General features: G+C 23.8%; 3 protein-coding genes across 5 annotated transcripts; 2 read left to right on the plus strand and 1 right to left on the minus strand.

The window, feature by feature from the left end:
* Window positions 1–204: 204 nt before the first annotated feature.
* On the plus strand, window positions 205–4,476 carry LOC409089 (vesicular inhibitory amino acid transporter). Of its 2 annotated transcripts, XM_392615.5 has the most exons (4): window positions 205–917; window positions 1,575–1,878; window positions 2,029–2,158; window positions 2,253–3,437. In XM_392615.5, exons 2-4 carry the CDS (start codon window positions 1,592–1,594, stop codon window positions 3,435–3,437), a joined length of 1,602 nt encoding a protein of 533 aa, XP_392615.1. In that variant the 5' UTR covers window positions 205–917; window positions 1,575–1,591. The 2 variants fall into 2 exon arrangements, with proteins under 2 accessions (XP_392615.1, XP_016769284.1); XM_016913795.2 differs by lacking the exon at window positions 205–917 and having other exon boundaries at window positions 1,592–1,878; window positions 2,253–4,476.
* A 5,495-nt stretch (window positions 4,477–9,971) lies between these two features.
* Window positions 9,972–12,266, minus strand: LOC726952 (ER degradation-enhancing alpha-mannosidase-like protein 2). Its single transcript, XM_001122669.5, has one exon. The coding sequence runs from the start codon at window positions 12,070–12,072 to the stop codon at window positions 10,006–10,008; it is 2,067 nt and encodes a 688-aa protein (XP_001122669.2). The 5' UTR covers window positions 12,073–12,266; the 3' UTR covers window positions 9,972–10,005.
* A 619-nt stretch (window positions 12,267–12,885) lies between these two features.
* LOC551885 (putative homeodomain transcription factor) lies at window positions 12,886–18,319 on the plus strand. 2 transcript variants are annotated; one of them, XM_026442299.1, is made up of 16 exons: window positions 12,886–13,300; window positions 13,377–13,516; window positions 13,662–13,873; window positions 14,018–14,204; window positions 14,293–14,429; window positions 14,508–14,610; window positions 14,694–14,909; window positions 15,207–15,271; window positions 15,916–16,085; window positions 16,528–16,664; window positions 16,772–17,081; window positions 17,250–17,478; window positions 17,572–17,667; window positions 17,736–17,879; window positions 17,982–18,077; window positions 18,149–18,319. In XM_026442299.1, exons 1-16 carry the CDS (start codon window positions 13,275–13,277, stop codon window positions 18,296–18,298), a joined length of 2,418 nt encoding a protein of 805 aa, XP_026298084.1. In that variant the 5' UTR covers window positions 12,886–13,274; the 3' UTR covers window positions 18,299–18,319. The 2 variants fall into 2 exon arrangements, with proteins under 2 accessions (XP_026298084.1, XP_026298085.1); XM_026442300.1 differs by lacking the exons at window positions 12,886–13,300; window positions 13,377–13,516 and having other exon boundaries at window positions 13,741–13,873; window positions 14,106–14,204.
* Window positions 18,320–20,105: the final 1,786 nt, after the last annotated feature.

Consider the following 20,105-nt stretch of genomic DNA (forward strand, 5'->3'; position numbering starts at 1 on the left):
TATATTTTAAAAAGAAATGAAGACGTACATGAATTTTACATTCACTTATATAATTATTATATATTATATATTATTTATTTTCATCATAGAAAAGATTAATAATTCTTGTATTATTTGAAAAATCATTATTTATTCTATTCTATATTCATATTTCTATATTTTACAACTAATTAATATAAAAAATATATTTTCAAATTTCTATAAACGAAGATTTGCTATTTGAAAAACGCTCGCCCGACTCTTTGTAAGTTTTAATATCAGTCTCGTCTTATCAAACGTGCTTCTATGATGAACCAACAATGAATTCTTTTTTCAAATTTCGATATTTTTTTAACGTCAACAAAAAATCCTTTAGATGTCTTAAAAAATATACAATTGACTCAAACTAATAGATACAACAATATGATAAATTCTCCATCAGAAGTCTCCAAAATCAATGGACAATTGACAATTACTCTGGAATCTCGGTTCTTCCTAATTTCACGTGGGGAGATCTAACTTTGAACTACAGTACTGATGTGTCGAGAGATGCCTCATGGACCACATCGATCGAGACTTGCGCGTTCGAGGGATGCTGGCCATATTCTTCTGATGTTCCAACCCCTGACACGCCAATCCCGTAGTCTATGTCGCGATTAAGGGCTCGCGATTAGGGACTCGAGGATCGCGGTAGACCGTAGACGACCATGCGGTGTCGTAGCCCACGTAGTTAGACGGTTTCGTACCCTTTATTTTTCAACTATTTCCGTTCTTCGGATCGTCGCCGCTGCTGAATCCTTTCTTTTAGTTTAAGCCTTTCGCTCCACCTGGCAAAAAAATCGGGGAGATAAAAAATTAAAGGAAACTCGAGGTGAAGGAAATTACGTCTGCCTAAGATTTCTTAAAAATTGCAAGAGCGAATTTTATTCGTCGTTACGGTAAGTGAAAGCAAGAAATCGAGACTTTGATCGATATTTCAATAGCATAGGAAAAACAGAGGAACATATCAGAGTTGTAATAGTCTTGAAAAGTTTGGAAACTATCTCGAGCATGGAGAACGATTAAATTAATTATTAAAAAGTTTATGGAGTACACGATTCAGTTTAAATTTGATTATATGTATATGAAGAATATCTTGGTTGAGTTTTAAGTCGAATGAAATTGTATCAAATTATATGTTCTTCTTATTCAATTAAAATGATATGACTTGTATACAATTTAATACTGATATTTTTTTTAATAATATTTTTCCATTAAAATGAAAGAATTAATTTTGAAGTTTCAAGATGTTTAAAATAAGGTGTGAAAAGTTTTGTTATAAAAGTATCTTATTACATTTATAAACTTTTCAATTGTTATAATAATTTTATATATTTTTTATTCTTTTTAAATATATTATTTTCAATTTAAAAGTTAATCCAATATGTTCCTCTTAAATTACATTTCTATTGGTATTTCATCATTTTGTGTATGCCAGAGAAATGTGAATTATTCTGTAACCAATATTGAATAATTGACTGAACTTATTAACTTGTAATTATATTAGATTCCACATGCATATTTTAACGAAAATTGCAAAATTAATTCTCTTTCAGAAGTGACGAGTTAAACAATGGCTCATTTTCGCGGATTCTACATACCAACCTTGGGGGCAACATTTAACGTTGCCTGGGAAACATTGAAAGCTAAATGGCCAGAGAACAGCCCCTGTATGGAGCTTATCCGTGGCAGTGGTCCAGATCAAAAACAAGCACCGGGGCAAAGTGGGCATGCACAGTTCAAATCGTTCGACGAAGGCCACGATAATACGGAAATGATGACCATGAATGGAGATCAAGCGTATCGGGACCAGAATAACGTGGCTATCGCTGAGGATTCGTTCAGCTATCAAAGAAACGGGTAAATAAACGAGTGTGTAAAATGAAATGATATTACAATAGATAAAAATAAATCTCTGAATATTGAACTAAATATCATCAATTTTTTGAATTAAGCAATGATATTATAAATATTACATTTTATTTCGAGATGTGCAATTTGACATTACAGGGACAAAGTTAGAACGGGAAGTGTAAGTAGCGGTGAATTTAGCGAATACGACGAAGGTGGCGGCGAATTTGGTTCAGGAGTAAAAATCAATGAATGGCAGGCTGCGTGGAATGTTACAAATGCTATACAGGTATTTTTTATCTCGCGATTCGTTCAATCGATAATTGTTTAAGACATATACTCGAGGGAGATCGAAAAGAAATCTTCATCTATTCTTCTTTCAGGGTATGTTTATCGTGTCATTGCCATTCGCCGTATTGCGAGGCGGTTATTGGGCTATCGCTGCGATGATCGGTATTGCGCACATCTGTTGTTACACCGGCAAGATACTCGTCGAATGTTTGTACGAACTTGACACGACGACTGGACAACGCGTACGCGTACGAGACTCGTACGTGGCAATCGCCAAGGAATGTTTCGGTCCTACCTGGGGTGCCAGAGCGGTGAATATCGCGCAGATAATCGAACTTCTGATGACTTGTATCCTATACGTGGTCGTCTGCGGTGATCTGATGATAGGAACATTCCCGGAAGGCGCAATCGATACTAGAAGTTGGATGATGTTGACCGGAATATTTTTACTGCCCCTCGGTTTCCTCAAGTCTCTGCAACACGTCTCGGTGCTCAGCTTTTGGTGCACGATGTCTCATTTGTTCATAAACGCCATCATCGTCGGTTATTGCCTTTTGGAGATCGGCGATTGGGGTTGGTCCAAAGTGAAATGGACGATCGATCTGGAGAATTTCCCGATCTCCCTTGGCGTGATCGTGTTCAGCTATACCTCGCAGATATTTCTACCCACGTTGGAGGGGAATCTGATCGATCGTTCCAAGTTCGATTGGATGTTGAATTGGAGTCACATCGCGGCCGCCGCGTTTAAATCGCTCTTCGGTTGGATCTGTTTTCTAACTTTCCAAAACGATACGCAGCAAGTGATCACGAATAATTTACACTCGGCCGGTTTCAAAGGTCTGGTGAATTTCTGCTTGGTCATCAAGGCTATGCTGTCGTATCCGTTACCCTATTACGCGGCCTGCGAGCTCCTCGAGCGTGCATTCTTCAGAGGTAAACCGAAAACCCCTTTTCCAACGATATGGACGGTGGACCGTGAATTGAAAGTTTGGGGCTTGGCGTGGAGAATTGGCGTGATCGTTTTCACCATTCTTATGGCAATATTTATACCTCATTTCAGTATCCTTATGGGTTTTATAGGCTCTTTCACCGGTACCATGTTGTCGTTTATATGGCCTTGTTACTTTCATTTGAAACTGAAGAGAAATTCCATGGAATGGAGCGCGGTCGCCTACGATTGCTTCGTGATTTTTCTCGGAGTACTTTTTGGCGTGATCGGTGTATACGATTCAGGCTCGGCCTTGATCAACGCCTTCGAAATAGGTTTACCGTTTTGAACGACCGTTCGTTATCCATCACTCTTCCTCTTCGATCTTCACTCGCCTCTTTTACGGAAACAGAAGAATGAAGATATTACACGTGTAGACACATTAATGCTTAAGGGAACCATCGAATTATAGCTTGCGTCAATTGATCCTTAGCGTCACGGTTCAAACGATGATTTCATTTAATATTCAATTCATCATCTTTAATTACATGCGTCACGCATGTAATTGAGTAATAAACACAGTACGAAAATCTTCACTTATAGGGGTTGCAGTGTACAATCCGCTAATAAAAATTCCCTTGAAAATGTGAAATTAATAATTCAATCAACGCGACGACGTCTATATTTTTGCTGGTTTCGAAACTGTTTTTAACGTTAATCGTATATAAGGATGAGAGGAAAAAAAAAATATTATAATCGCGTATCGACGCTTAGGGAAATTCTATATAAAAAAAAAAAAAAGAAAAGGAAAAGAAAAATATATCCCACTTCGCTCGATCGAAAGTAGATATAAAAAATTCGTTCGATCGAAAGCTATACAAAAGAGATGTTTTGAGATTGTATATTTATATTCAACCAGAACTTACACATATCTAGCAAATGATCTATTTAAGACGAGAAAATTTAGTAGAGGAAAAATGAAAAAAAAGAAAAAAAAAAGATCTATTCGCGTATACAGTTCGGCTTGGGCGTGTGTTCTTCTAACATCCTTCTCTCTGGGTTCTACGTCCTCCTTTCTCCGTTAAGAAAAATCGTCGAGATTCAGGGGCTTTCTAGGCAACATATAGATATACTATTCAGTACGCAGTAAACACGACAATACATATTATTGCTGGTTGTAAGTGATCGATGTCTTCCATAATACGTTTGCAAAAGCGTATATATCGTACGTACAAGTTAACTACTGTTATGCAGATTTCAGGATTTTATAATCATGATTGCGGGTCTTGTAATTTCTATCTACACGTTGATTAATCACGCTGCGATCGAGGAGGCGTTTCCATTGTTAAATAATACGATTTAGTGGTACAATTTAGTCGATTTCATTTCGAGCGAGAAAAAAAGGAAAGAGGATGACAACGTTTCGTATTACGTATTAAAAATACTTTGAGGATTTTAGCTGCCAACGCGTTTAACAAGTTATATAGCACATATACATATATTCTCCGCTAACGTCTCCTCGTCATCCAAGCGAATGCAAATACATATGTAATCAAGTTATGTACGAACGAGTACAATTAGTTGTATAATCCAACGTCTTCCAAAGGCCTTTACAGGTCTGCATAGTTCACGTTAGTTTAAGCAATATGATGATGTAGATGAACTAGTAGTTCAAAGGAAGCTGCGAGATGCTCTCAAGTTGAATTGATTTAAGTATTATTATACATATATTAAGAATTTTAAGTTTTTGCTTTAGATATGAATCTATATCAATTGTTGCTGTTTCAATTGTTTTTCTAAATCTTAAACATATCCATATCCATTAGAAATTTTTTTTTTTTTTTTGCTTAGCATTACATATTAAAGGGAGTATGCGTGTAAAGAGAAACAAAAGAGTCAAATGATTCTGATGAATACAATTTAGAGTATCGAACAGTAACAATTGTTACATTAGTTTTTACGATTTAAAAAAATGTCACGTCGATTTAGCGATATATGTGGGTAAAAGTTGAAAGTATGATATGTTATTAATATCAAGAATTGAATATCGGTCTAATATTATTTAAATGTTTTATAGAATACAGGTAAAATGAAATGAAAAATTAGAAGGAATAAAATATATATGAATATTATTATAAGAAGATTAGCTTTAATATATGGTTAAAATAATATTGACATTATTTAATAGAATTCTAAAAAATTCTATTTATATTTTCTTCGTTTCGAAACGATTTCAATGATTTTTTTTCGATCCTAATTTTTTTTTAAACAAGTATCGAAAATAAGAGAGAAAGAATGATAAGAAGAGAAAGAGGATCTCGCAGTCACAAAAGTATATTATTTAAATGATGAAACGATAATATTTATGAAACGAGTCTTCCAATGATGTCTTCCAAGATGATAATGATAAATTAATATAATACGATCTATTGATCGAAGAAAATTTTTGTCAATGATATTAAACGTTATATTGAAGAGTTATAGAAGTTAAGCGTTAATTATTAAGGCTATGATCAAATTTAATGTATAAGTATTTAAAAACCATACGCAAATTATTTTAGTAGTTTTTTCTTTTTCTCGAGGAATCATTTTCTTCTTTAAAGAATCATCATATATTCAAAGTAAATTAAAAACATAATATTGCCTTTTATTTAAAAGAAGATATTTCAAAAAAAGAAAAAAAGAAAAAAGAAAAATAAAATTGATATCGTATATACATATATATATAAAACGTCAATCTTTTATTTCAAATAAAATGTATAACACAGTTTTCATTATAATTGCTGACCAAAAAAAAAAAAAAAAAAAAAGAAGAAATAGATATTAAATAAAATTAAATTGTGGCGTATAAAAATGTCATTAATTTTGAATTTAAAAAAATATTCATGTTTTAACATCAATTAGTATTTTCTAATCACTGAATATTAATCACTATCTATATGTACATAAAAGTACATGTTATTAATTTTAAATAATATAGAATGTTTATTTTATGAAGGAAACATTTATAATACAATGTTGTCTATAATTTTAGATACATATTAATATTCATTAAATTTTGCTTGATCTAAAAAACGATTTAATACGATGTGAAAAATATATTTGATTGTAATGTATAAAAAAATGTCCGTTTTTAAGTTGAAATAAAAGCTTCTTTTTGACAATATAAGTTTATTAATCAGATATATATCGGTGTATTTTATTTTTTTTTTATTTTTTTTATTTTATTTTTTTTTTTTTACAGAATTTTCTGATCATAACTATTAAAGTGATATTTTTTTAAATTGTCTTTTTCTTAAATTGATTAGAAGAAAATGTTTTTGTTAGTAAAGAAATTGAAAATATACATATATACATATAAGATTAATAAAATAATCAGAAAGATATCAGAAATAAAAAAATAATATGTTTAATATGAAATAATTAGAAATTTAATTTATATTAAAAAAATTTTTTATTAAAAAAATATATATTTGTAAAATATCGAATGAAAATATATAGAATTGAATATGTCAAATATGATTATTTCTCAATTTTACTTTTAAATATAGATATTTACAGTGTGTCAATATTCACATTAGTTTATAAATTATTGTATGATTTGAGAATTGATGAATATTTAATTGATATTTGTATGCAAGGATTGTTATATTTATTTGAGAAAAAAATTACGCGCTTTTAAAGGGCTTACTCGAAAGCGTAAATATCTTTCGCGATATATCGAAAACAATCTTATTAATGTTGTAATTCAATAAAAATATATAGATATTATAAAACGATGTAAAATGGACTTCCTATATGTATATAATATATAATTTATATATGTATATATAGATAAAATAGGTATATACATGTATAAAAAATAACAAATGAAAATATATTATCAAAATTTTACACATGTGCCATTTGCTTTCATCAAATACTCAAGATTTCTCTATATAATGTTCAAAATCATAAGAAATAAAAATTTTTTTTAAAAATATATACTATTTAAATTTAATCAATACAATAGAAAAAATTATATAATTAATTTTTTTGATAAAATAATTTCTATTCATAGAAATATTATTTATAAATTTAATACGCAAACGAATTAAAGTTTGTAGTTTATTAAAAATAATTTGAAAATTATTTTAATGCCTCTTCTTTTATTTTCAAATAACTTTTCAAGCAAAACTAAAATAAAAATTGAAAATTAAAATAAAAATAAAGATTTAATCTTTTTCTTTTTATTTTAATTAATAAAGTTTATAATCTATAATATACAATTTCTTTTTATATACTTTCTTTTAATATACAATTTCTTTTTATTTTAATGTTTTCACTTTTATTTGAAAAAAAAAAGTAACTTTCTCTGCAACAAAAAGTATTTGAAAACCATAAATATCTGGTTCGGTTATGCTCTAAATGCTCTTTATAACTACATAAAGAGTTCGTTTCCATCAGGAAATATCATTAAATTTATATTTATCACTATGAAACTATTGGTAAATTGCAATATTATATTGATTATAATATAGATTAATAATATTTTTTCTATTTTAAACAAAAATGTTTTTATTCTTTCAGAAAATTGTTAGTTTATTTTGTTTTCTTATATTATTTATTTTTGTAAATGCAAAAAATATTACAAAAGAAACATTTATACAAAACGACACTATGGAAATTGGTAAGATTGAAAATATATATATTCATTACATAATTTATCTTCATATAATTATTTATAAATTAATTAAAATTATCTAACATATCTAACACGAAATTTTATTAATTTTATTATTTTATTTATTTATTTTCAATATTGTTATGCGTATATTATGATAAGTATAAAATTAAAACATAAAATAAAGTAAAATAATTTATTTTATATATTTATTTTATAATTTTATAATTTTTAAATTTCATTTCAATTTCGTTTAAGTTTTATCATTTATATATTAATTCAATTTTATATATTTTTATATATTTTATATAATTTTACATAATTATTTATATATTTTATATTTAAATTTCTTTATTTTTAGATGAAGTACCGCGTGTAAAAATAAAAGTATTTCGAAATGCAGACAGAGAACAAAATGGGGAACAATTTGCTACTTGGGGATTTTGGATCAAACAACCAGCAATACATTAAAAAGTTAAATTTTCGTTTATATATATATTTTATAAAATATGAATTTATTCTATTATAAAATAAAACTTTAATTAATTTAAATAATTAAATTATATAAATAAATATTAATAATTTAAAAATTGATTTTTAATATAAAATAAAAATAGATATGTAATATGTAAAAGAATATAAAAAAAGGAAATGTAAAACATACTTATATAATTACAGGATCATGAAAAAATGTAAAATGTTAATAAAAAATAAAAAATTATCTCAATGCATATTTATTATGCAATACCCTTTTCTAATTATATTTTATACATAATACAATTTTTTTTTTGTATATAACAGATTATTAAGATTCATTTGATTTAATGTAAATTTTCTATTTTAGTGTAAATAAAATAGTTAATTTAATGAAAATTAATAAAATTCTGCAAAAATAAAATTTCTAAATCGAATATAGAACAGTATATAAGATCATGATTTTAAATATAATATAAAATCATTAAAAAGAAAATCAAAATTGCGAATATTAAATACTGTTATTGTTCAGCAAGACATATATAAAAAACAACAAAATATTTAAAAAATCTTTATCTATTTTGTTATAAATATTTTTTATACAAATTTTTATACAAATAATATATCTTATTTGTTTTATACATCAATAACATTAATTAATTTTTTTAAATATTTATAAAATATAATAAAGATATAATTTTTTTAAGTTATTACATCAATAATTTAATTTTGTTTAATTAATTATAATAATTTATTACATTTTTACAAAAAGAAAATTAATATATAATATAATAATTAATAATAATATATAAAAGTTAATATAAAATAAAAAAAGAAAAAACTTTGAAATATAATTATAAAAATAAATTAATTAATGTGAAAAATATATTTACTTTTTACTTCAAATTATTAATAATTCTTAACAAATTTTCTTTCAAAAATATCTAATCTAAGTACTAATTTAAGCATAGGAGATAATGTGAAATGTCACATTTTCTGCAAAAATTCTTTACAGAAAAAATTCTTTCCTTCAGCCATTTTTAGAGGGGCTAGCGTAACGTATCCTCATACGGCAATCCTTTAATATAAGCAACAATCTATATAACATAAGATTGCGTATTATATTATATTGCAATATTGCTTTTAATTTCACAAAATATAATTTTATTTTTATGTATAAATATTCATTTTTTTCTCTCAGAAACTATTAATTATTAAAAATTAAAGATTATGATAAAAAAAGAGAAAAAAATAACATTTTAACAATAAATTGATATATATAATAAAACAGTTTTACAGTTTTAAACAGCAACATCATAAAATTTTTTGTAAAATTAAGTTTTTAGCTAATTTTTTACTTATATATTCAATTTTATATCACAAAAATAATAATATTTTTACATTTTTTGTTTAATATAAATAAATGGTTCATTTTATTTAAAAACTTTTTTATGAATTATTTATAAAATATACAAATATTATGTTTTTATTTTCAAATAATATACGTTTGTTGCATATTCATTTTTATATTATTTTCATTAGTAATATATAAGTATATACTCAATTTTGTGAATAATTATATATATAATTATTACATTATTATTATTAATTATTAATTATTAATGACAATTATTAATATTAAAATATAAAAATTATTCTTAAAATAAACAAAAAAAAGATATAGGAATTATATTTATTTATATTTATAATTATATTAGAATTTATGTATATATATATATATATATATATATATACATATATAATATTATTTAAAATAATATTAAAAAAATTCTCCTATAATCGATATTCGCTGTAGGAATGATTGAGATTGACAAGATAAAAGATGATAATTTAATTTTGCAGTATTATTTGTTGGATATAAATTTTTTTTTCTAATATTTTCAAGTAATAATTGAGGTTCAAATCTTAATTTTATATTATTTTGTTTAATAAATGATTCATTATTGTTTATCATAGCAGGAGTAGAATAATGTTCATCAGAAGTACTATAAGTTTCATAAGTATCAATATTTTCACTATCATCAGCTTTATAAATTCCTGAGGGAGGTGCAGCAACTTGTACTTTTAAAGACTCTTTTTCTGGATTATTTATATTTATTTTATCTTCTTCTATTTTTATAGTTTCATCTACTTTACCATTTATAGCTGATAAAGGATTGATTGAATTTTCATCATTGTTATTTTCTATATCATTTGTAAAAGTATGCCTCATTTCAGATAATTTTACAATTTCAATTGATTCTTCATTATTTTTATTTTTAATATTTTTCAAATGGAATATATTATGTTCTGTATTATCTTTTTCTTTTTGATCATTTACAGGAATAAATTTCCATAATGTTGCTTTCTGATCTGAAAACAAATTCTGGCTTCTATGGCAACAATATAGTGCTCCAGGATCAATAGGATGTGCTTCAGTATTAAAAATATATCCTCCTGCATCAATAATGCATTGACCCCATTGTGTTTCAATAATTTCTCCTTTTTGACCAGAATTATGAATAAAATTATCAGGATCAAAAAGAAGATAAAGATATTTTGTTGTCTCTGCCAAGAAAAAGGATTCCATTCTATCAGCTTTTCGATGATCTCTAACATCGTTAATAGTTGCATAACCACATGTAGTTTTAGCACTATGTTGCAAACTTCTTAATATATCTACTCCTACTTGTATCAAATAAGGATCTCCTGTTGCTCTATATAAATACATAACTGATTCTATGAGTTCTGGTCTTAATGGATATCCTTCTCTATTAGTACCTGCTTCAGCTTGTGGTATATTATAAAATTCTGGTGTGAATCCAAATTGTTTCCAAACACGATGGTAATTATGTAATGATTTCATAGCATCTCCAATTTCACCAAATAAACTTAATACCCCAGGCCAGTATGCATCCAAAGATTGAAATACTGGTAAAGTCACTTGACCTTTTGTCATAGAAACCCATAAATGCCAATCTTCTCGGCGAATATATTTTTCAATAGCTGCTTTGTGTTCATGAAATATTGTTCCTAATAATGGTTCTTGAAATAATAATGTACCTTTTGCTAAATATTCAAAATAAGAATCAACTCCTGCGCCAATTCCAGAATCTTGAGCTGTCCAATGACCTGTTAATACATCTACATGGTTACCTACTAATCCAATATTTGATTTATAATAATGTAATGCTTTAATAGCATTCATAGCTACTTCTTCATATAGAGGATCCCCTGTTAATCTGGACAATGTTCCAAATTCTAATAAAAATGTACCTATTCCAGCAGTACAAGTGATACTTGTTTCACCTTCAGGTACTCCATATTTCAAATTAACGGTACCATATGGCATACCTGTTGGAGTGTCAAAAGCTGCAATTAAACGTTTTGCCATGTCTTCAGCAAGACGTAATAGTGGACCATTACAAGGCCATCCTGGCTCTAAGTGAATGCCTGCTTTATGTGACAAGAGATGAGCACTAAGTAATCCTCCAACTACTCTTATATTAGTTTCAAATACAGATACATTAATATTAGCTTCAAAATTTGCTCTTGCACTTATAATTTCTGCTACACGTCGAAATTCAGAAAAATTGCCCATTACGGCAAGAGTATCCAAAGCATCGATAAGTGTTAATGAAAAACTACCCCATGTATCGAATCCATCGCAACTTAATGATCGCAATTCATCGTAAGGATAAGCATATGTCAAATAACTTGAATAAGCATGATCAAACATAGATCGTACTTCTTCTCTTAAAGTAATTAAATCTTTCTTTTCGTATTCGCGTAGCCCATTTACCCAAAATAAAAGGCCAAAATATAACCATATATCAAAAAGAAACATTTTGATTATTTAATCATTTCAAATTTTATTAATTATAATGTAAATGCATGTAAAATAAAATAATAATGTGACATTACTTGATAATGACATTAAAAATTCTTACAAACCGGCGATTATTCCGGTATAATATACGATTTATTTTTATCTATTGTACTTTGACATTATTTGGAACATGCTCACTTTATAGTATTGAATCATATGTTTTTAATTTCATTAATAAATATGTAATTTATTTTTTATTTATAAAATGAAAGAGAGGAAAAAATAAATACAAATATTTACTATTTTATACATATTAAAATATTTAAATATATATAATTCATAAATTATTTTATTTTTAATAAAATTTTCATTCATATTTTTTTAAGCATAATATATCAAAAATGAATTAAATTAAGTATTTAGTAAAGTATTTGAATTCTTTATATACGATTCAATTTTTATTACATTTTTATAACAATATATATTTTCGCTAAAATTATTAAGAAAAATTGTGATAATATAAAATAAATATATTAAATTAATAATTTGAAAATACTGATATTTAATTTTCCTGTTTTAATTATTTTTAATTTTTACAAAAATATAATATAAATCATGAATTTAAATATTTAATAGTTAAAGAAAAGTCAAAATTATTTTAATGAAAATAAAATAAAGATTATTTAAATTAACAACCAATGAAAGTTATTATTTTTTGCATATTATTCTGGATTGGTAGTAACATTGTATTCCGCAATATTATAACATAGTATTGCTGTTACTATTCATGAGCAATTTTAATAACAAACACATTTATTATAAAAAATACACATAGAATACACATAGAAAAATACACATAGAAATTACTGCATATAAAAGTATTTTACAATAATCATTCATAGATTAAACTCAATTTTATTTGATTGGCACAATTATTGCTAGGAACCTTCTGAACATTTTGTTTCTAGGCAATGGCGTAAAATTATTAAATGTATTGTAAATGTTCGTATTTTATGTTTATCATTTGTTGAAATATCCAAATTAAAAACATTTTTTGTAATAAATAATAATTATTATATATTATGGGAGCAATATTTTTTTTAAATTTATTAATAAAAGTATACGGAAAATCATCTTCCGTTTGCACAAATATTGTCGATTATTGGTTAAGATTAAAAATTAACAGTCATTCTGTACAACTACGATAGCGATCAACAAAAATGAAACTGAATGAGCTCGTTTATTGGTAAGATATTTTTATTTTATTTATCAAATTTTATCAAATATAATTCTTTATATATTATATAATTCTAATGTTTCAGGTATCAAAAAAAAATTGGTACCTATGATAAGCAACAATGGGAAAAAACTGTGGAACAACATATTCTTGGAGGATTTACACATGTACCTATGAGAACTGCAAAATTAAAAACAGAACTTATTGATGTAGATCTTGTACGAGGTAATAAATTAAATAAAAAATTATAATTAAGATTTCATTATATTAAATTATTTTATGATATAATTATTCTTATAATTATTATTTTATTTAATATATATATATATTAATATAATTATTTAATTTTAAATAATATTAATGTATACAGGTTCTTCTTTCCCAAAAGCTAAACCAAAACATGGATTATCAACAGTGGCTTGCTTAGCACTTCAACGTTTATTATTTCTTCCTTTATATAGGAAATGGTGGATACAACAGACTAGTTTAAAAATTTTTATTTTATTTTTATTATTATATAGTTTGCAGCTAATCAATATGTGTATATATTTTTGTCAAATGATGAAGGACAATGAAAGTGATGTACGAATTACTTAATTATTAAGTATTAGTTATATATATTTTTGTATATGTATATATATATATATATAAAATCATAAAAATCAAAATAATATATATATATGTATATATATATATATATATATATATATATATATATATTTATAGATTATATCAACATCAGAAGTATTAATACCTCTTATTATGATGTTGACCTTATGCATTGTTCATTCTCATATTGTATCAACTCATTCAGGACCAATGATAGGTGATGGACAAAATAAACAAAAAATAGTAAGACGTTTACGACATACTAGATGTCGAATGGGTAAATCAAGGACAAGACAAAACTTACGTGAGTTTTTATTATTTTATAAAATTATATAATTATTATAATAAATTTGTGAATTTATATTACAATTTTTATTTATTATGTACTTTAGGTTTGCATGAGGATTCTAAATCATCTCAAGATACAGCATCTGAAAAAGCTAGTACAGTAAGTGATGAAGTATTAACATCTGTACGATTTGCTAAAAAAGTTGTAATTGAAAATTCTTTGACTGTCAACCGATCACAAGTAATTATAATTCATTATTTAAAACAAATAAAAGTAAATTTAAATATAAAATTTATATATAATAATTTATTTTTATAGGAATTTGTGACAGTTCAAGCATTTTGTAATAATGACCCAATAAATGTGACTGTAAACAATCCTTTATCCATGAATGAGGCTTCAACTAGTCATACACAATCAAGTTAATACAGTACTAAAACTTTCTGTTTTGCTATTAATCATATATTTTTGTTTAAATATATAGAATATTTTTTCATATCATAGATGAAGTTCCAGATCAAAGTATGAAACATGTACATCAAGATGATGATGGATTTGAAAGTTTAAATGGAAATGTATCTAGTGATAATGATAAAAGTACCACACAAACAACAGTAGAGAAACTTAAACAGAAAAGAGATTTACTTAAAAATAACGAAGAACGTATTCTTTGGTTAGAAGATTCTACGAATCAACAAGTTTTGCAACCAAAATTTTCAGGTTTGATTTGCAACAAATTTGATTTAAATATTTTTTATAATTATTTTAATATGTAATATACAATGCAAAATGCTATATAATTATTTGAAATAATGTTTTATATTGTAAACATATATGTATATTTATTCATTAGATCTTTTTTTATAACAATTTATTTCAAATTATTTTCTTTTTATTTACTTTTATTTACTCATTAGATATTTATTATATGTTTTGAACTGCTAACACGCTTTAATCTTTGTTGGAAAGGTAAAATGGCCTATTAGCTAAAATGATTGTCTTCCACTTTCCACGCAGCATCTGAATTGTTAAAAGCACGAGACAATTCTTCAAATAGCGAACCAGAAACTTCTAATAAGATGGTAAATATTTTAATTTCTAATTTAATATAATATTAAAATAATATAAATATAAATATAATAATATAATTTATATATTATTTTTTTTTATTATTGATATTATTATTTATTTACAAGTAATGTAAATTTGGTTTTTTAAATAATATAATATTGAAAAAAAAATTCGTTCAATTTTTTTATGATGTTAATTATAATTTATAATACTAATTAAAATTAATTTATAACTATTTTATATTTTTACTTAATTTTATATTTAAATTTATATTTTTTTATTATATACATAAAAATATTAATAAATGTACAAATAATTTTATAATTCTATAATTTTATCATTTTAATAATTAATGTATGTCTTTAATTTTTTTCTAATATATTAATTATTTTTAAATAATATATATATATATATAATATATATATATATAATGTTTTTATAAATTATGTTTACAATTTTCAAAGTTGAGTATAATGAAAATAATATTTGATTTCTTATTATAAATTAAGTATATTACAAAATATTTTTGAATATTAATTCATCTTAATTTTTCTTAATATATTTCATTATATTAAATGAATATGTTTTTATAAATCTATTTTATTTTTGTAATAAAATACAAATATATTAAAATTTGTTGAGTTATTATTTAAAGGATAAAGATCACTGTCTAATGGGAATAGGATCAAGAGAAGGACACCAACAATGTGAAAGTGAAGAAGAAGGAGAATGTGAAGAAACAGTTACAAATCATTTAACAGAAGCTACAACATCTGCAACAGAATGGATGGGAGTGACTACAAATAGTGATGAATGTAGTTACAGGTGAATACTTAAATATTATGAAATTAATTATATATATATTATTAAATTTTATATAATTAAGTTTGTTAATTGATGAATTAATTGAAATTATATTTAATGAAAAAATTATTTTATATATAATAAATAAAAATATATTTCTATTAATATAAAATAGTCATTATATATACTTTTATTCAATTGTGTTATTTATAATTATAATTAAAATTATTAAATTTGTTATTTAAATTTTATATATTATAAAATTGTACAAAATAGCTTAATAATTTGTTTTAATAAAAAAAAAGATCATTATTTAGTAAAAAAAAAAAAAATCAAAACAGATGAAATGAATATTAATTTTTGTTGATATTTATATAAAAATACAATAAAATACATGTATGTTATTATATCGATTAATATAATTTAATAATAAAATTCATTTTAAAATTGAAATTTTTTACAGTTCAGAACTTGAAGAATCTGATCTACATAGTGAAACTAATAAAAATTATGGAGAATTTGTTGAACATCCTTTTTCTTGGGAATTTGAATTACCACCTTCAATGATGCTTAGCTCTAACTGTGCTTCATATGATCGTGGTAACATATTAAATTATAATAATATAGATATAAAATTTAAAAATTTAAAATTAATTAATAATAAATATAATCTATTATTTAATAAAAAAGAATTCTGTATATTTTAGTTTCATGTACTATATGGACACGACGTGATATAAAAAAGGCTGAACTATCAGTGCTGGATATCAGTTCGGCTATTATTGCTAGAGTAGAATCAATGCCTGAAAGTATGAATTACTTTTATGGAGGTCTAATGCTTAGTGTGGTATTATCTTTAATACCATCTATTAAACGATTGAGCGATCACGTTGGAATGGACAATAGTAGCAATGTAACTAATTCCTTAATACCAAATGACTTAACTTATGTCAATTTGGAAACATATAGCGATATTTTATCTAAAGTTATAGATTTGGCATTTGGAACAACTCTTTGGTAAATATACACATATATTTATATAAATTATTGTATAATTAATAAATCGAACATAAAAAACTATTTTATATGTAATAAAATATATTATTATTAAAAAAAATTATTAAAATAAAAATATTAAAATAAATATTTATGGAAAAAAATAATAATTATTATCATTAATTTCAGGGAACGTACTGTAGTACTTATATCAGCCTTTGAAAGACTTATATTATCCTCTTTATTATTTTTTTTATTAGCAGTTGCAGAACGTACTTACAAACAAAGACTCTTATATGCAAAATTATTTTCACATTTGACATCATCAAGACGTGCCAGAAAATCTGATTTACCGCATTTTCGATTAAATAAAGTACGCAATATAAAATTATGGTTAAGCGTTAGATCTTATTTAAAGGTAAAATAAAAAAAAGAATTTTATTTTTATATTTTTAATATTGAAACCCACATTTTTTATAAATAATAATTCATTTAATACTACATGTTATAGAGAAGAGGACCGCAACGTTCTGTAGATGTAATAATATCAGCAGTATTTATTGTTACTTTATTATTGTTATCATTTGTAAGCTTGGAACTAATCAAGGTAAAAAAAAAAGAATAAAAGATGTTGAAATGAAATCATTGCATAATATTAATATTTATGAATTACAGGATCTTGAAAGTTTGCATTCGCGATATAATGTTGAAGCACTATTTTGGAGTTTTTCTCTTGGAATATTTATATTACGTTTCATGACATTGGGTACAAAAATTAATAAAAAATATAGAAATCTTTCTGTTTTGATTACTGAACAGGTAATTTTAATAAAATGAATTTTGTTTTATATCATATATAGATTCAATATAATATAATTCATATTTTTTATTTTAAATCAAAATATTGTTTGATTTTTTTAGATTAATTTATATTTGCAAATAGAACAAAAACCACATAAAAAAGAAGAACTTATGGTAGCAAATAATGTACTCAAATTAGCAGCAGATTTGATAAAGGTAATATAAAAATTTATCATTGAATTTATAAAATAAAATGAATGAATCAAATAATTAATATATATTTTCAGGAACTTGAATGTCCATTTAAAATATCTGGTTTATCAGCTAATCCTTATTTATATACAATTACAAAAGTAGTATTATTATCTGCTCTTTCAGGAGTGCTTTCAGAATTGCTTGGATTTAAGCTTAAGTTACACAAGATAAAAATCAAATAAAAAGAGGGATATTATATTAAATATTCATTTCCATATAACTACCTCACAATATTAAATATTTAACAAAAATAACAATTTTGTTATTAAACATTAAGCTATTCTATAGTTATATTTTGAACGAATGTTCAAAAAATGTAATTTCATTTTTTAATTTCTCAATTTATGAATTGAATATATATATTACATATCATTGTTATTTCATACAATTAATAGAAATTTTATGTTTTATTTAACAAATTAAATTATTATAATATTTTCATGTATTATAGTAAAAAATAATAGAAAGTTTTGCTCATAATTATTTTAGATAAATTATATTATAATAGATCACTAAATATTAGATCAATAGTAAATATTTGTTTATTTTAAAATAATTTTTATCTTATGCATATAAAAATTTATAATGCTAATAACAAAATTTAAATATGATTGTTTTGTCAATAATATTTAATGAACAATGTAGATATTAAATATTTATTGATGCTTTGTATATATAAGATATTTAAATATCATATGAACTGTAAATATTTCTACAAACATTTTAAGTACTATATATAAAATGAAAGAATTTACAGCCACATATAGACACATATATACTTTTGAAAAATTATAAATATTACTACTTAAATATAAATTATATGGCTGATTAAAATAATATTTTTGTCTGATTTTTAAAAAAAATAAAATTACATGCAATAATAGTGATTTTCGTTTTTGATGTGCTTAGAAGATTGAAAAATAAATATTAAAAAAATAGTACCTGTAAAAAAATGTATGTAATTATATATCTTCATAGAATGATTTTAAGTGTATTCATGTATATTAAATAAAAAAAAAATTATAAGATCTGTAATTATTTATAAATAATTTTAAAAATATAATAAAATTAATTATATAAAAATTTAAATTTTAGTTTACTTAAATTCAATTTCTAAATTATATATTTATTTTATATTCATATATTACTTATATTATTCAGAACAATAATTTTTAATATATGTTAGGGAGATCTCTGGAATCTGTTAATGATCAGAAATTCGCGAATGATTTTTCAAATTAAAATTGGATTTAATTATATTATAAAAAATATGAAATTTCAATTAATTTTTTATTAAAATTAACTAATTTTTTTATTCATGTATAAAAAAATATTTTCTGATCTTATATTAAAAAAATATATATATATTTGAAAGTTAAAGATTTGAAAAATACATAATACAATGCAAAAAATATATAAAAAGATGTTTAGTATCCTATGAAATTAATTACAATTTAACATGAAAAATTAAATATAGAATAAACTTCAAAATATTTTTATTACTTAATTCGAATAAAATATATTATTATAAATAAAATTATAAATAAGATATAGGAAAAATAATAAAATTAAATATCATAATCATCTTTTAAGCATAAATTTTGCACTTTATATAAACAAAAAAAATAAATAATAAAAGAAGGAGAAAAATAAAATAAGAATTGGTTATGAATATCTTTTAAATACCAAAAATATCTCTTCAAAAATAAAATAAAATAAAATAAAAACTAAAAATCAATACCACAAACTAGATATAGACTAGATAAAATTATATAGATAAAGATATTTTTATGATAGACATTTTTATATTTAGTTTATGTCAATATCATCTTAAGTACAAAATTTTTTCGAAAATATTCAAAAAATGGTGCTGACGATCAGTTTTTAACTTATTTTTATTTTGTTTCTTTTATTATTTATTTTATTTTTGTGTTTCATCTAAAGCATTTTAAAAATGACATTGATTCCAATTTTTAAGTTATTTTTTTT

The sequence above is a fragment of the Apis mellifera genome, linkage group LG8, assembly GCF_003254395.2.
Source record: "Apis mellifera strain DH4 linkage group LG8, Amel_HAv3.1, whole genome shotgun sequence".
Lineage (NCBI taxonomy): Eukaryota > Metazoa > Arthropoda > Insecta > Hymenoptera > Apidae > Apis > Apis mellifera.

Excerpts from the sequence above, each read along its gene's own strand:
- LOC409089 (XM_392615.5), top strand. The coding sequence starts at position 1,592 with ATGGCTCATTTTCGCGGATTCTACATACCAACCTTGGGGGCAACATTT. Across the intron at positions 1,879-2,028 it reads TTCAGCTATCAAAGAAACGG|GGACAAAGTTAGAACGGGAA; the intron begins GTAAATAAACGA and ends TTGACATTACAG. Across the intron at positions 2,159-2,252 it reads ATGTTACAAATGCTATACAG|GGTATGTTTATCGTGTCATT; the intron begins GTATTTTTTATC and ends TTCTTCTTTCAG.
- LOC551885 (XM_026442299.1), top strand. The coding sequence starts at position 13,275 with ATGAAACTGAATGAGCTCGTTTATTG. Across the intron at positions 13,301-13,376 it reads CTGAATGAGCTCGTTTATTG|GTATCAAAAAAAAATTGGTA; the intron begins GTAAGATATTTT and ends CTAATGTTTCAG. Across the intron at positions 16,665-16,771 it reads CTGTGCTTCATATGATCGTG|TTTCATGTACTATATGGACA; the intron begins GTAACATATTAA and ends TGTATATTTTAG.
- LOC726952 (XM_001122669.5), bottom strand. The coding sequence starts at position 12,072 with ATGTTTCTTTTTGATATATGGTTATATTTTGGCCTTTTATTTTGGGTA.